The sequence below is a fragment of the Hyalella azteca genome, unplaced genomic scaffold, assembly GCF_000764305.2.
Source record: "Hyalella azteca isolate HAZT.00-mixed unplaced genomic scaffold, Hazt_2.0.2 contig7305, whole genome shotgun sequence".
In the NCBI taxonomy this organism is placed as follows: Eukaryota; Metazoa; Arthropoda; class Malacostraca; order Amphipoda; family Hyalellidae; genus Hyalella; species Hyalella azteca.
This window is the reverse complement of record NW_025937433.1, coordinates 3,213-18,456: the sequence shown is the minus strand read 5'-3', so window position 1 is coordinate 18,456 and position 15,244 is coordinate 3,213. Positions and strand designations below refer to the sequence as shown.

Below are 15,244 nucleotides of genomic sequence, written 5' to 3'. Positions count from 1 at the left end.
AACTCTGAGAACCAGAAACGGATCAGGATGTCGGCCAGCGAGAAAAAGAACGGGTAAGAATTTGTTGATCCAAGAAATAGAAGAGAAGACTCGTCTTACGGCAACATTACCTCAGTTTGATCCATCTACAAAATACGTTCAAGCAATGAACAGTATATTCAGTAACAAATTGATAACGAAAATGTTTTTCCGAATTAAAACAGATGTAACTTATTTTCTTTCTTTGCATGTGAAATTTCCTTAAGGTTTGTGATCTAGAGGTACAATAAATTTATCGATTTACATATTTACTTATCGTTAATGTTCGATCATATCGACCCAATTTTTCAATTTGAATTACTGGCACTTTTTGATATGAATTTTGTCAATGAATTGAGATACTTTATCATGACATTTTGCTCAGGAGCTCTCACAACCATGCAATATTGCAGCGCTGTCATATCAACATTAATATAGACCAGCAGAACAGTGAATGCTTGTCCGTACGTCGATGATACGTAAGCGTCTTATATTCAGCGATGCGAGTGTTGCACTTGACACTCTCAATGGTTGCCTCAAAAATGATAGCGAACTGATACTGAGAACGAATTCTACACCTAAAAGTTACGTCAGAACATTTATATGTGTAAAAAATGCAAATAAAATATCACGATGAGTTTCAATTGAGTAGTTAATTTAAACATTATTATTATTATTCTTCTAAGGTATCTTTCAACCTACAATAAAGCGTCAAACCAAACCAGCTTGCTACAGTCATGTAGCATGGAAAGAACATGAACAACTCTGCTGAAGGCTCCGCCAGAAATAGACTTCCGTTATTTAATTCATTTGACACTCTTTCTCGTCTCGGTAATTGAGTGACCTTTCATCTACCCGCTCGTACAATAACGATAAACAATTTGATTATTTGCTTTCATGTCATGCAGGAGCCACAAGGACACAAGGCTCGTCAATAAAATATGTGATAGCATCAATATTTCTTGCTACTGCATGAGACTGCCACTTTGCTGATATAGACTCCTGTCTGTCTATCTTGGGATGGAGGAGGCCGAGCAGATTGTTATTTCAGACACGACTGACGCACGATATGTTATTTCAGACACGACTGACGCACGATATGTTATTTCAGACACGACTGACGCACAACATTTCAATTCGCAACCAATTAACAAATGAGATATTATTCCTGATCTTGCTGAAGAACGATATATTATTTCGGACCCAGCTGAAGCGCAGTTTTTAAAATTTGCCCAAAAATCCATGCAGCCTGAAAAAAGGCAGCGTTCAAAATAACAGAAAGAATTATTAAAGCGCCACAACTTGTCGCTTTTCTGCTAAATATTGGAGTCTCTCCTGATATATTTCGTAAAAAGATCGGAGAAAAAATGTCACGTAACAAACAGAAGTCTTGTAGCACTTTTTGCCTATTTGAATATCAAACATGAGATTTATAATAGCTAATCGTAGCAGGATTTAATGCAGAGTTTGTCGCCTATTCAGATGAGAATATGAGCTCTTGAGAAGAATTTTTTTGTAGAAATTACTACTATTTTTCTGCACATTTTCAAAATAAATAACAAAATCTTTATTTAGCACAATACCTGATGTAGACTTCGATCCGTTTTCATCCCACTTAATTCTTTCTTATTAAGCACATTGTTTACATGCCTCTTACATTCCGTGTTTCAACGGCTTTTTTATCAACGCAACGTTGATTTGCACGTGTCAGCCATGTTTTGCACACACTTTGTGGCTTTGACCCGTTTTCTTCGTTTTCTCAACCCCATTCCCCGTTCTCTGTTGGTCTTTAGCGAGATGTCGTTCGAGGACATACAGCGGCGTGCCACCGTCACCGTCTTGGCAGCCGTTAAAAACTCCGGCGTCATCCGGTCGCGTTCCCTGAAAGTTCTCATCGTTACTACCGGACTCCTGCACGTTTATAAGCGCGAGGTAAAATAACTTGATCTTAAGTGTTGGATTCGGAATCATCTTCCCTATTATTCTTGGAATTTTTTGTTGAACGTGAGATAAATCAAATGTTTCTGCTATAATATTTCACTTCAGTGATGCGTACATGGAACCAATTTCCAGAGCAAACATGATGGAGCACCTAAACGATACCTCATCACCGACGAAACAGTTTTGACGGTTTTCAACTGTTGTCCTGAGAGTAAAAACCGTCACAAGCTCCTCATCCATGGCCCTAACAACTATAAACTTGACATTATCTTTGATAACGCTTACAACCAAGGGAGGCTGATTGAGGTAATATTTCTTTAATTGCGTTTCAGTTTTACTAAGGGACAGATTCTGGTAGCAGAGACCGATCTTGACAAGTTTAATAACGTTTAAAAAACTTTCATGTTGATATATCCTATTTTTTTGCTACATTTAATAACAGTTAATTAGTGAGAATGAAACAAATATCAAAGATGGTTTTGTCATATAGTTATAATATAAAATGTAGTTATAGTTTGCAAAAACATTAATTACCTACTTTTGTAATTGATTACAATTTTATGAAAGCTGCGTTACAATAAATCACTCATTTTTATATACAATTTCCAATAAGCAAGCTAAAGAAATAAGCAGAAAATTATGTTAAAAATTCCACGTCTTGATTTCAGGCCTTGCTGGGAGAAGGAGCTAGAATAAACGACCCAAATTCAAATTTAATTTACGCTGAATATCTCTCGACCAAAGGTGCAACTGGCGGTGATGACCAATTGAATTTGGGAAAGTTAACTAAACCTGCTAAATCAAATCAAGGATTAAATGAGACAGCTGACAAATCTAGCCTGAAGGCTATCAGCACTCAGAGCAGAGAACGAACAGACAACGCGTACGATGTTGTCGTTTTTGGGTCAGCAAATTTTGTCGAGAACTGCTCGGTCAGTAAAGAGGCTCGATATAATAAGATGTCGTCCTTGGATGCGCTTTCTGATACCACCTTCATCGACAGCTTGGAAGATGTGGGTAACCAGGATGAAGGGATCTATTCCACAACCGTGAGAATCGATGACTGGGTGGGTCGGTTGGACAGAATAGAATCTGAAAACCCTAAGGTGCAAGGTGAAGTAAATGACGGGGATTTAAATGCAGAAGGAAAGTTGACAGAAAAAAACATCAACCACGTGGACGTTACTTTGCCCAATGTTAGAGAGGGTAAAGTAGTAGAAGTCGACGAAAGTCTAAATGGAACAAGTTTCGAATCTAATGACCAAGGAAAAATCCCTCACGAAGAAACCAATCCTGGCAATGACCCGGTTTCAACATCGGATGTCCAGAAACGAGGAAACGAACAGGGGCAAGAATGCGAATATGAAACCTTCGTGGCTGATTCCAATGTAGATTTGTCAACGGGAGAGGAAGCAACTCAACGGAAAACTGACGAAATGAAAGCAGGAGAAGCAGGAAATGACATTGGAGGAGTACAGGAAACAGAATATGAAGCAAAGGATTCAGGAATATATGAACAGCTGTGGCTATCGTCGACCAGTTCTCAGCCAGAAGAACAGATTCTGAACTTGTCTGGTGTGGCGGATGAGGTTTGCTCAGGAACTATGGTGTGTCATGATGGAATTTTGATAGATCAACAGAGACAGGAGAACGATATTTTGCGCGAAACTGGTCATAGTGTCACATTAGCTAATTCGAACGTTGTTATAGAACCAGAACAACACATATCCTCCGAAGAATCGACAACGCAAAAGACTACAGAAGAAGTTAATAATTCAGACCTACAAAAAATTGGCGAAGCTCCCGAAAATGGCCATATAATTTCGGATTCAGGAATGCATGTTCAGTTGTTTCAACATTCGAATAGCGTCCATACAGAACAAATCTCAGATGAAACTTTTTGTTCAGAAAGAAAAACCCAGGAAAATGATGCCCAGTCTTGTGGCCTGGGCTCGGATGCACTTGGCACTGGTAATATTTCCAAAGTTGAATTTCCCCAAATAAACTTTGCTTCCCACAACGATGAAAACATCTACGAGACCTTCCAATTGACACCGTCGAACGTAGGCAATTCATTCGCTGATCACGTTCACTCTGCGGACGACTACGTACGGGAAAATGAGCTTGAAATATCCGATGAAAAAGAAAAGGAAAGAGAAAATTTAGACAAGAATGTTAAAAATGGAACTGAATTTGTTCAACATGAAAATCCGCAAGAATGCAGTGCAACTACTAATGGAATCAAATCTAGCTCTCCAAACGAAGAGGTAGATGGTGTGTTAAATACAATCGACGAAGAAGTTTATTCTGTTCTTAATCATGATTGCAGCTCCCCCAAAACCTCATTGGGTGACAGTGCTTACTCTCAAAGTGGAGTCCAACCGTGTGAAAGCGCGTTCTGTAATTCAGATAAATGTGTTCTCCTCGAAAATAAATCGTTATCTAATTCAAAAGCTGCAACTGCCGATGATGCTGCATGTACATCAAATGATCCAATATTAGTTAATAATTCAAGTTTAGAGGAGATAATTAGACCCATTAAGACACTCGATCAAAATAGGTCCTCAATTGTTGTCATTGGAATCATCGAACCAAAAGATTCAACAGATGCAGAGAGTATTTACTCAGATATAAAATTCATGCAGTCACGAGCAGCGTCCAAAGCTGCTGCTTGGAACTATGACGGACGCTTGAATACGGAACCTATAATGCCGCCAGAAGTAAATGCAGACCTGCACTCGTCTAATGACAGCAGCGAGTACAAGGCAGGTCGTATTGACGCACCACCCACAGAAATAGAAGGAATTTCAAACCTAGGAGAAAATTTCGTAGAACGCAGTCTTGAATTGGACCTCGATGGCAGAATTTCCGAAAATGAGCATGCCGATTTATCGTCCATCACAGAAAAAGACCCAGCCTTAGCCCAAGAAAGAACAATAACCTTGGAAACTGGCTCGTTGGAAGTGGCTGACCGGGATTCATCAAAAAGTAAAGGTAATCAAACAACGCCATCAAATAACGTGACTGACGAACGACGCAACACGCCTGAAGAAGGCGAAAAGAAAGGAAGTACTTTAAATCCTGAAAACCACGAGATTAAAGCATTTACGGTTGCAGCATTGATTAATGACGACGTGCAATCCAATCTTCCGCATCTTTGCACAAATAATCCGAGTGATCAGCTTATTACTACGGAAACCATAGGAGAAACTAAACAGCAGGCATCAGAAGCATCTAACTCACACTTGACTTGCCAAGCTGAGGATACTGTACACCAGAAAACAGGAAATGCTGAAATTTTTTCATCTCAGAGTATTTACACTTTAGATAAAATGGAAGTAGAAACATCAACCCAAAACGCATCCAAAAGGAAAGAAGCTAATGCAGAAATAGAAACGAACTCAAGGAGATATTCAACAGATCTGATTGATACTTTTACACGAAAATTTACTGAAACTTTCACCTCCGAGATGAGCCCGGTTATAACTGATGTTTCAGTAGAACGCGTCGACTCTCGAAGCCAATCACATGAAGACGAGGTAAGTTCACTTATTTCCAACAGGGCTGAGAGTCAATACGACCTTAAAACTCTGCATGGCCTTGAAGACTCCGGCATGGAAACATCCACGGCAAGTTCAGTGAATAAATCTGAAGATGAATTCAATAAACCTGCATATGCTCTGACGGGGAGAAATTATCGCGAGGGAAATACGTTCGATAATAATAATCCCTCAGATAAAGTTTTTGATTTAGAAACTTGCCCAGCTGAAGACTATTATATGAGAGCAGGAGAAAATAAGGCTGCTGAAGAAGTTGGAGATTTATTCATTAAAATAAAGAACCGCATTGATGATGACGACTTTATTAATGACGAGGAATGGCAAACGGAAAACGAAGAAGAAGCATTTCGTGGAGCGGACGCCTCAAACGCGTCTTTAATTGACGTCTCAGGAGGCAGAATGCAGGAAGAAACAATCGGAGCAAGTGATTCTTCTAGAACAAGCGGAGAAAAGTTGAGTTTTGAACAGATCATGGGTAAAACTTTGAGTTCTAAAAAGGTTCGATTCAACGATGATGTGCAAGAGAGGCTGTACGCCATATCGTCGGATGAAGGTGAATCAACTTCCAATACCGATTGCGAAGATGAGAAACCCTCCGAATACCTTCATCAAGCAGACATTAACTTGGACGACTCTGTTGACAATCTTTATGAGCTTAACAGTTCTGCTAGCGAGAGCAATGACATTGTTCAAAATGATAAAGATGAATATTCGGACGTAGAAGATTCAGGGGAAAGCCTTTCTGGGCCCGAGGAACTTCCAGTCGAAATCCAAGACAACGAATCTTCACACAACGGAATTGATATTCATAAGAGAGAGGAAAAGTCATGCCCGAGTTTTGCCCCATCTCGAATTCCAACAGCTATTCGAACATTAAATTACAACTTGCGGGAACGCAGGTCTTTGGAAACCAAAATGAAGGAGGAAAGAAATAAAGCGAGCTCAGAAAAATCAATTATTGAACAAAATTTACCAAATGATTTACCCATTGTGAACTTGCATCCTGAAGCCCAAACTTCATCAAATTCTCAGCTATCGACAGTTCACTGCGAAAACTCAGGTGATAAGAAGCAAGTACCTCGTAATTTTAATGGTGGTAGGATAACACATTTATTTATTTTTAACTGTGCCTGACACGCATATGATAGAATGATCCCCTAGTAATATCCCTTAAATAATCACTCAATGCAACGAGATAAATTGTCATGATAATATTTCCCTTTGTCGATGTTTGAAATCAACTAAATTTATGAGTCTACTCCGGCAGGTTTGTGTATGGTGGATGTCACGGGTAATGGTACAAAGTTCTTCAAAAGGCTAATTCGAATCGACGCCGGTTTTTTACTGGTTCTTCCTGCAAAAGAACATTTACAAAGTGATAGCGAATTACAGACCAGCCTGGTCACACCGAACGCAACATCTTATCGCCAGCAAGTCGTGTTAGATAAGATTAGCCTTAAAGGAGCATCGGTTCAGCCAGGACTGCACCCGAGCAGCAGCGGCCTATTCAACATCGTCTTGCAACCGGCGCTGCATAACAGGATCAACATTCAGGTACAAAAAGTTTTATTATTATTGTATCATTGCTTCTCCTCTATTCATCTTTCATGTTTCTTCAATGCATCTCCTATTTTCCAGTTCCGCTTTGAGTTTGAAAAGTACTTAATGATTGAAATATCCACAATATCAACATCGCGAGAAAAGCTAACATCTCTGCAAGGGGTTTAGCATCACAAGGAAACCGTAAAACTCGCTCAGTACATCACGATAATTAAAAAAATCCTTTAATACAGCATAACCAGAAATAATAAAACTAATATATTTCTCCGTTCGTATTTTACTAGAACCTGATAGATACATGCCAGCCTATCCGGTTCTATTTCAGGTGCCGACTCGAGACGAGCAGATGAGGCTCACGCTGCTACTCTCCGATGAGGTGGTGAGGGTGACGCCGGAGCCTGAGCGTCCTAAGCTCCTGTACCCTTCAAAGCCCACAAAACTACAGCCCGACGTCCTAAAAACTCCCGGACCTGAAGACTTGATCCACAAAGAAGAAAGTCCGTCAAGTCGTAGCCGTGATACATCCGACGCGGAGTTGTGTATTCCTCCAGATGAGTTTGCCGTCAGAGAGCTTGATTTCAACGTAAATAGACCATTAGTTTTAGGTACCAACAGCAGCACCGAACAAGCCATTGAGGGAAGTGAAGGTAATCACTGCAAACGAATATCAATCAAAGAATTTGCTCTAGATTCGAATATCAGCACAACAACTCTTAACAGCAGAGTGTTGAAAAATTCTCACACTGAGTCAAACGACACAGAAAGTACATCCAGTGTTAGGTCACATGAAACATTACAATTCGATTCACTGGCTCCAAGTCTTGAAACTGAGAAATCAAGTCAAGAACGACCGTCAACTGAAAATCAACACAGCCCTAGTTTTTCGACTCATTTTGTAGTGCAGCAGGAGGAAAAATATATCGAAAAAGGTTTTGAATATTCTTCTCTTAAATTGAAAAAGAACAAACAGAAAGCAGCAGTTAAAAAATCGAACAATGGAAGAGATCATTCCCTCACTGACGCAGGCAAAGCCAGTAAGCAACGAATCCACAGCTTTCCAGGTTCAAAAACATCCAACAGCATTACTGATTCAAAACCACAACCAACGGCAGATAGAGTGCATCGAAACAATTCATCTCGAAATTCGCCATTTTTCGGTCATGTATCGGCTATGAAAAACATATTTGAGAACATTTCAACGAACGAAAATATGAAACGTAATACTGGACATCAAAGGAAAGCCTCACTCGAATCATCTTGCAAAGACTCGATGGCATCTTCGGAAGCTGCACACCCAGCAGCCAGTCCATTATCTTCTGCCCTCAGCCATGTTCCCTCAAAAGAGTCGACCCTAAATGCCACCGCGCCTCAGCAGCGGGAGGCCGGCATCCGCCCCTCTGCCTGCGCCCCTGCGACTGACGCCTCGACGCTCACTTCTCACAACAGTTCCGAGGTAACATCCTGCCATTATACAACAGTTGCGAGGTAACATCCTGCCATTATACAACAGTTGCGAGGTAACATCCTGCCATTATACCACAGTTGCGAGGTAACACGATCTTTTTTTTCTCTTTTTCGCCTAAGCAAAGCAAACTTTAAAAAATTGACCGAATCACTTTAGATGGAAAATAAAAATTCCGATCACAACATCAATTATAAATCTTATTCATTACATTCATCAGTAATGAATATAATTCAAGACACAAAACAATTAATTATATATTAGCAAAGCATTTATCGAAATTATTGAAGTGTCTTAAAGTATGTTCAAACTTGAGCTGTGAATAGATGCCTCTATAAGTGAAGGAATAATTAGTTGTTCATCGTCAAGCATCGCTTATGCTCAAAGAAAATCGGCTTTTAAATTATGAGTAGAAAATGCAAATGATAACTGATCTTGGAGGAAAAAACCTCATTATTATACCAAATACTAATGGAACTGTTCACCTCACTAGTGAAGCTGATATCAAAAGAATGTCAGATATTTTTTGCATAGTTTTCTTTGTGTTTGCTTGTGGGTGTTTGAAGCCTGTTTTCTTATTGTTATTTAAAATTATATCTCAATTGTTCATAGAATTTTTACATGAAATTTTCACAATATTAGTCGGTTGTTCACATGCGTATCTCAAAAGTTCATGGGAATTCTATTACAATCATTCACAGGCCGTCTATGAAAAAAGGTTGCACACTTCATAATAATAAATTAATTATAGTATTTTATAGTTTATTATAGTTCTATATAAAATTTCAGAGAAAAGGTAATCTCACAGGGAGAAGGATCATCACATGGAAAGTAAAAATATTTGCCGATTGGAGACCATGTTCGGCATGAGTCAGTGAGGGTAGAGACAATATAAGCTCGTCCGGAGCTTGAAGAGTCAACACGACGTCTTTGTTTCCAACATGCCCGCTGTCAGACTATAAAGTCTTTGTCTGAAACTTGCCCCCAATTCCTTGCTTCGCCGAATGAGTACCTTGAGCTATTATTGGTCATATATAAATTAGAATGAATCATTTTTGGATATGGTCCATGTTTTGTTGGTACACAGTTACCGATCAGCGGTGGAAACGTTCCCGGAAATATTTCATTTTGCCGTTTGGCGTAAAATAGTTTCTTGTATTGATTTACTTCTTTGTCGATCTCAATCCGGGGTTTTTTGTTAATCAAAAGTCCTCATAATATTGAAGAAACTAGCGTATACTAAGTGTAAGAAGCTATAAAGTTTGTCATCAGCTCAACAAAGCGTAATAACCAATCTAAGAAGTCGTTGATAATCTTTTATCCGAATTTAAAAGGTGTTGAGTTACTGAGTCAGTTATAAGATTGGTTAGTTAAGAATAGCAAGCATTACTTCAAGTCGTATGTTGATATCCTCTTCTAAATTATGTTCTAATGTTGCGTTCAATTACTGTCGGATTTAAGACATATGAATTATCTTAACATTTTCGATAGCTGGAGAGTGAAGTTAAGACATTAATAGCTCTTTCAAAGATCGGTAAGCTCCTCATAAGTAGACCTCTGTTCGTTGTATATAATGACTCGAGAGACGATGACGTGCGAGACCCTAACTGCTTACGGCCCCTGGCTTGAGACCGTATATGCGCTTTGCTGCTATAAGATAATTACTTCATACAATTAGCTTTGAACGAGGTGCAAAGTTTCGTTAAGATGTTTCGAATACAAGATAATTGTACTGATTTCTCCTAGAAGTTATTCACGAGGGAAATGCACAGGGATGTAGTCCTAAAATATTCGGGTGCATAGCAGCACAAAGCAGCCTCGGGCAGCGGAACATTTTACCCGTCCCGTAAGGAATAATTTCTAGACCCGTTCCATTTCAATCACAAATCCATAATTTATCTTGATATTAGTATCGCTTCTTCTCTATCAATACAATTTTGAAATGGCCAATGGTAAACAGTTGAATCTCAGAAGCATACAGGAAAATAACACTTGTGTATTTTTGAGTCAGTGGCATCGAAGGCCCCTTTATTACTTTTTGATAATTCAAGAACAATTTCAATCGTTCGACAGTTGAAAATGTACTAGACAGGATTGAAGTTGCGGGTGAAGAGACCCGCATACATGTTTAGTAAAACAACTCAATGAATGTAAGCAACACTGCATCCTTATCAATTCTCTATAATATAGATCGTGTTACTGCCAAATGCTACAGCCTACTACCGTTCAAAACTTTTGTAAAGATTACCAAAATGCTCAACTTAATTATTACCAAAAAATGCAACATCAATAATATTATTTGTGACCGGAACTCGTTGGTAATTATTTGCCACATTATCTCAAACTCAAGTTGTTGACTTAATTTGTTAGCTAAAAAAATAACTTGTCCCACGGGGTATAAACTTGTGTTTATTGAAGGCTGTCTGAGCAAAAGGCGCTGTTGTTATGCAGTAATGATAGTGCTAATAGGCAATAGTAACAAGGGTGGGTATTTGAAAATCTTTTATAGTTCTAAATTTTAAACGTTCTACTGTGATTGAATTCTAGAAAAGATGAATACCTGCAAACAATCTAATAAAAGTCTTTATTTTATCGCATATTACAAGCTGAATTCGTGAATTAATTTGCAATACATGCAATAAATTGTGAACAATCCTTACTTATTGCCGTTGTTCTCGATTCGCCGCAACAGAATTAAAACATTTCTTTGATAAACTAGTTCTTCTTTAATGCCAGGTTAATCGTTTGTTCAACAATAAAGAAGACAATTCCCGTGCTTGACGCAGGTGGAGCTCAATAAAGAAGCCGTCGAGAGCCCCAATCAAGTGAAGCGGGAGGTGATGGCCATGAAGGTGGCCGTGGCGGCGCTCAGGAACGAACGCAGTCAACTTGTCGAGCGCGGCGACGCGCTCTGTCGGCAACTCGCGTCAGACTCAACTGGGGGTCTAGAGTAAGAAATTCACTGCATGCAGTTTTTTTATTATCATGTTCATTGAAAAACTAAATGCATGGAATTTTCTTGAAATTAAATTCGTTGCAATTTTGTTCCAGTCATTATCGAGCTAAGATTATAGTGTTCTTAAATTGTGTTGTAAGTCTATTAACCTTTAAAATTCATGCGTTGAACTTATTAGTATAAGGCAAGTTCAAAATATCTATCGAGTATCAAAGTTCAAAATATATTTTGCAAAAATTAAGTAGTTTATCTTTTATGTCTTGCGTATTGGTAAGAACACCTCCTAATAAAGGAAACGTTCATTTGGACATTGAATTTTTTTTATCATTTGTCCATTCAATTAACGGGTGACGTGACTCGTACCAGACTTACATTGAACATAATTCTGAAGACTTCAAAGAATGTAATGTTTACCTATTTTTTAAATTTTAGTTTCATGTTTAATTCTTCATGAATCAGAATATAGTTCAGAGAACTTCTGGTTTGAGCAGTTTTGGCGCTAGGACACGAGAATTCAGTTTTGGTTATAAAGTGTAAAAACATCGGTCTGTTTGTCACGAGTGCAACATTATCATAATTGCCGATATGACGAACATTTTGATTCGCATCAAAATGTCTACACTTTGATAAATTTGATGCCTTGTTTTATTATACGATACTATAGACGCCTTTTTCAGTTGACGAGTTTTTTTGCAATTTTTGCTTTCGGATGCTTATATTAAAAGATCCGCTGGTACGTTGTCGTGCGGAGGTAGCATGTAAACGTGCTTCGTGGTGGGCGTACTTAGCCCTAACAATGTAAATGTTTATTTTTTTTTTCATTTCCGAGGTGTGTTGATGCACTTATTTTTACTCTGCTTAACTTTATAAGTTGCTCGTGACTTTACAATGAACTTTTTCAACATTTTACAAAGAAGATAGTCTAGAACTTCATCTTCCAAGTTAAAACACAAACTTTGTGAATGATTTCATGGTCACTTTGGCAGCATTTAACTTTTTTCTTTTCCGCTGTCCCAAAAGATGTATATTGTTCAAGCTGTTCACTGATACATACATGTTCACTAATACATTTCCTGCCTCCACAAAGTATTGTTATGTATTTTAAGGACGTTTTTTTATTTTCACTATCTTCTGCATGAGCATGCATGATCCCTGTATTGCAAAGTGTTCAATATGAGTTTAATACAATTTAGTCTCTTCCTTAGATGATGTTGAAACATGGAACGAGTTCTAGTAATCTGTTTCTAAAGCGAACGTTTCTTAGTTTACTCAATATTATTGGAGTTCATTTATAACGAGTTATACAACGCAGGTATTGAGCGTAGCAAGACGAACTGAACATGTTCAAATGTTTCAGCACAAGTTAGCATGTTCAAATGTTTTGACAGAAGTAAGCATGTTCAAATGTTTCAGCAAATGTTAGCATGTTCAAATGTTTCAGCAAATGTTGGCATGCTGAAATGTTCAAATATTCTGATATTGTCAACAAGTATAACTGTGCAGGTTTATTTTGAAATCAATTACAATGATGCAGAATTAGGGGAATTAATTATGTGATGACGGTTTTCTTAGTGCATGTAAACACTGAAACGACTTAGACCATTATTAAAAATACAATAGTTATTTTTGATAACGGGTAAGATTCATTCAGTTATTTATTTAATGATATTAAATATTATTATGAATTTATTTGTTGGTGATAATCACGTGGGGATTCCTGTTCAATTCTGACCGCTGTTTCGATGACTCGTCACTCATCACTAGCTCTTCGTCCCTTGGTCAGTAGCAACAACCCTCTGGTTATTTGTAATTATTATGCGTGCAGTGAAGCATGCTGTTCAAAAATAATTCTGTAAATGCCTCATTTTTCATGTTAGTAAATAAGGAAAGAATACTAAAATTAAAAAAAGAAATCTCCTCTAAAAATTTGGACTTTATTTTGACGTTTCTGCGACGCCGCTCGTTCGTGGCAGCACATCGCGATGCTGGGAGGATGTACGAGAAACTTTCCAACCACACAGATGGTACAATAAAGATGGTACACGACAGATGGTACACGACAGATGGTACACGACAGATGGTACAATAAAGATGGTACACGACAGATGGTACACTACAGATGGTAATTTACTGATGGTACACTACAGATGGTGCACCGCAGTGGTACACCACAGATGGTACAATACAGATGGTGCACTACAGGTGATACACCACAGATGGTACACTACAGATGGTACACTACAGATGGTACACTACAGATGGTACACTACAGATGGTACACTATAGACGGTACACTACAGACGGTACACTACAGATGGTACACTACAGACGGTACACTACAGACGGTACACTACAGACGGTACACTACAGATGGTACACTACAGATGGTACACTACAGATGGTACACTACAGATGGTACACTACAGATGGTACACTACAGCTGGTATACTACAGATGGTATGCTACAGATGGTACACTACAGATGGTACACTACAGATGGTACACTACAGATGGTACACAAGAGAGTTTATAACAACTCTAATTCGTAACGAAGGCAGAATGAGGTAGATGAGCAACTACAGTTGTAAGTAAAAATTAGGTTAGGCAGAAATTTCGCTAGTACTGTAGAATGAGGTGGATGTAAAAGTGGATTTCTAGTGCGGTGAAATAAGATGGACGAGAAAACGGGTCGCCAGCGTGGCAGAATGGACAATTTTCTAAATTTTCAATACATTTTCCATTTTAAATCATTTAAATAATTATATGCAGGAGCGAAGGGACAGGCTGATAGGTCATCAATTATAGAAGAAGTCATTAAATTTCACTCGATGACGTTAAGGATGGTCTTTATGGAACGGACAGGATTGTGTGAACACTTAAGAAACAAAAGACCTGTTAACACAGTCTTGAAAGTTTGCTGAGAAGACTTTGTACCTGAAATACCGGCCCAGTGGCGACTCTAAAAAAATTTTAAGAACCGGACACACATGAGCTAAAGGATAGAGGAGATATGATATCCACTTTAATGTAAAAATATAGTTACCGAGGAATGGAGGAATCCCCGAGTGTCAGTCGACTGCATCCAAACAAGATGTCTGCTCTGAGGTTGAGCGGCGGTAGCCCTATGTTATTGACGTGTTTCTCAAAGTACGGGATGCAGAAAAACATATAATCAAACTCACGACGAATTCTAACAACAAATGCAAAAATTTTGACGATGATCTGAACAGATACAAAATAAGCAAGCATTTAGATTGAACAAAATAAAGTAAATAACTATTGAGCAATGGAATTATAAATTTCTAAAACAATTATAGCTTATACAATTAAAAATTAAAGTTAAATTAAATGTTAGTTAAAACAATTATATAAACAATTATACACCGGCATGAAATTCACATAGTACAGTAGTGGAAGATTCTTGATGCGAGAAGAAGAAACTAATAAACTATATGGACTCCTGTGAACAGCTCGGGTTGTTTTCCGGATACGAACGATCTTGCTATCCAATAATTGTCATTCAATGTATTTGTTTGCGTACACTTCACGTCGAAATGATAGATTTGCACTGCGAGTTGGTGTTCGGGAAGTGAGGTAAGTTGATCATGATAATTGAATTATGCGACGGGCCACTATATTTATCTGCTGATCGCTATGATTAGAGAAGTATATGCATACGTACTCAATAGATCATTTGCAAACATTTATCACTTTTACGGGTGATTATTAAACTTTAAAGACTATTTT

The 15,244-nt window shown here is 38.2% G+C and overlaps 1 protein-coding gene across 1 annotated transcript; it reads left to right on the top strand.

The window, feature by feature from the left end:
* Nucleotides 1-13,409, top strand: LOC108673038. Its single transcript, XM_047881201.1, has 7 exons — nt 1-53; nt 1,812-1,950; nt 2,092-2,265; nt 2,628-6,579; nt 6,787-7,073; nt 7,405-8,532; nt 11,328-13,409. Exons 1-7 carry the CDS (start codon nt 28-30, stop codon nt 11,493-11,495), a joined length of 5,874 nt encoding a protein of 1,957 aa, XP_047737157.1. The 5' UTR covers nt 1-27; the 3' UTR covers nt 11,496-13,409.
* The last annotated feature ends 1,835 nt before the right edge of the window (nt 13,410-15,244 follow it).

Bases quoted from the DNA above. Each gene is read 5' to 3' on its own strand.
- LOC108673038 (XM_047881201.1), top strand. From the start codon at position 28: ATGTCGGCCAGCGAGAAAAAGAACGG. The intron at 54-1,811 runs GTAAGAATTTGT...GTTGGTCTTTAG, and splicing joins GCCAGCGAGAAAAAGAACGG to CGAGATGTCGTTCGAGGACA. The intron at 7,074-7,404 runs GTACAAAAAGTT...GTTCTATTTCAG, and splicing joins ATAACAGGATCAACATTCAG to GTGCCGACTCGAGACGAGCA.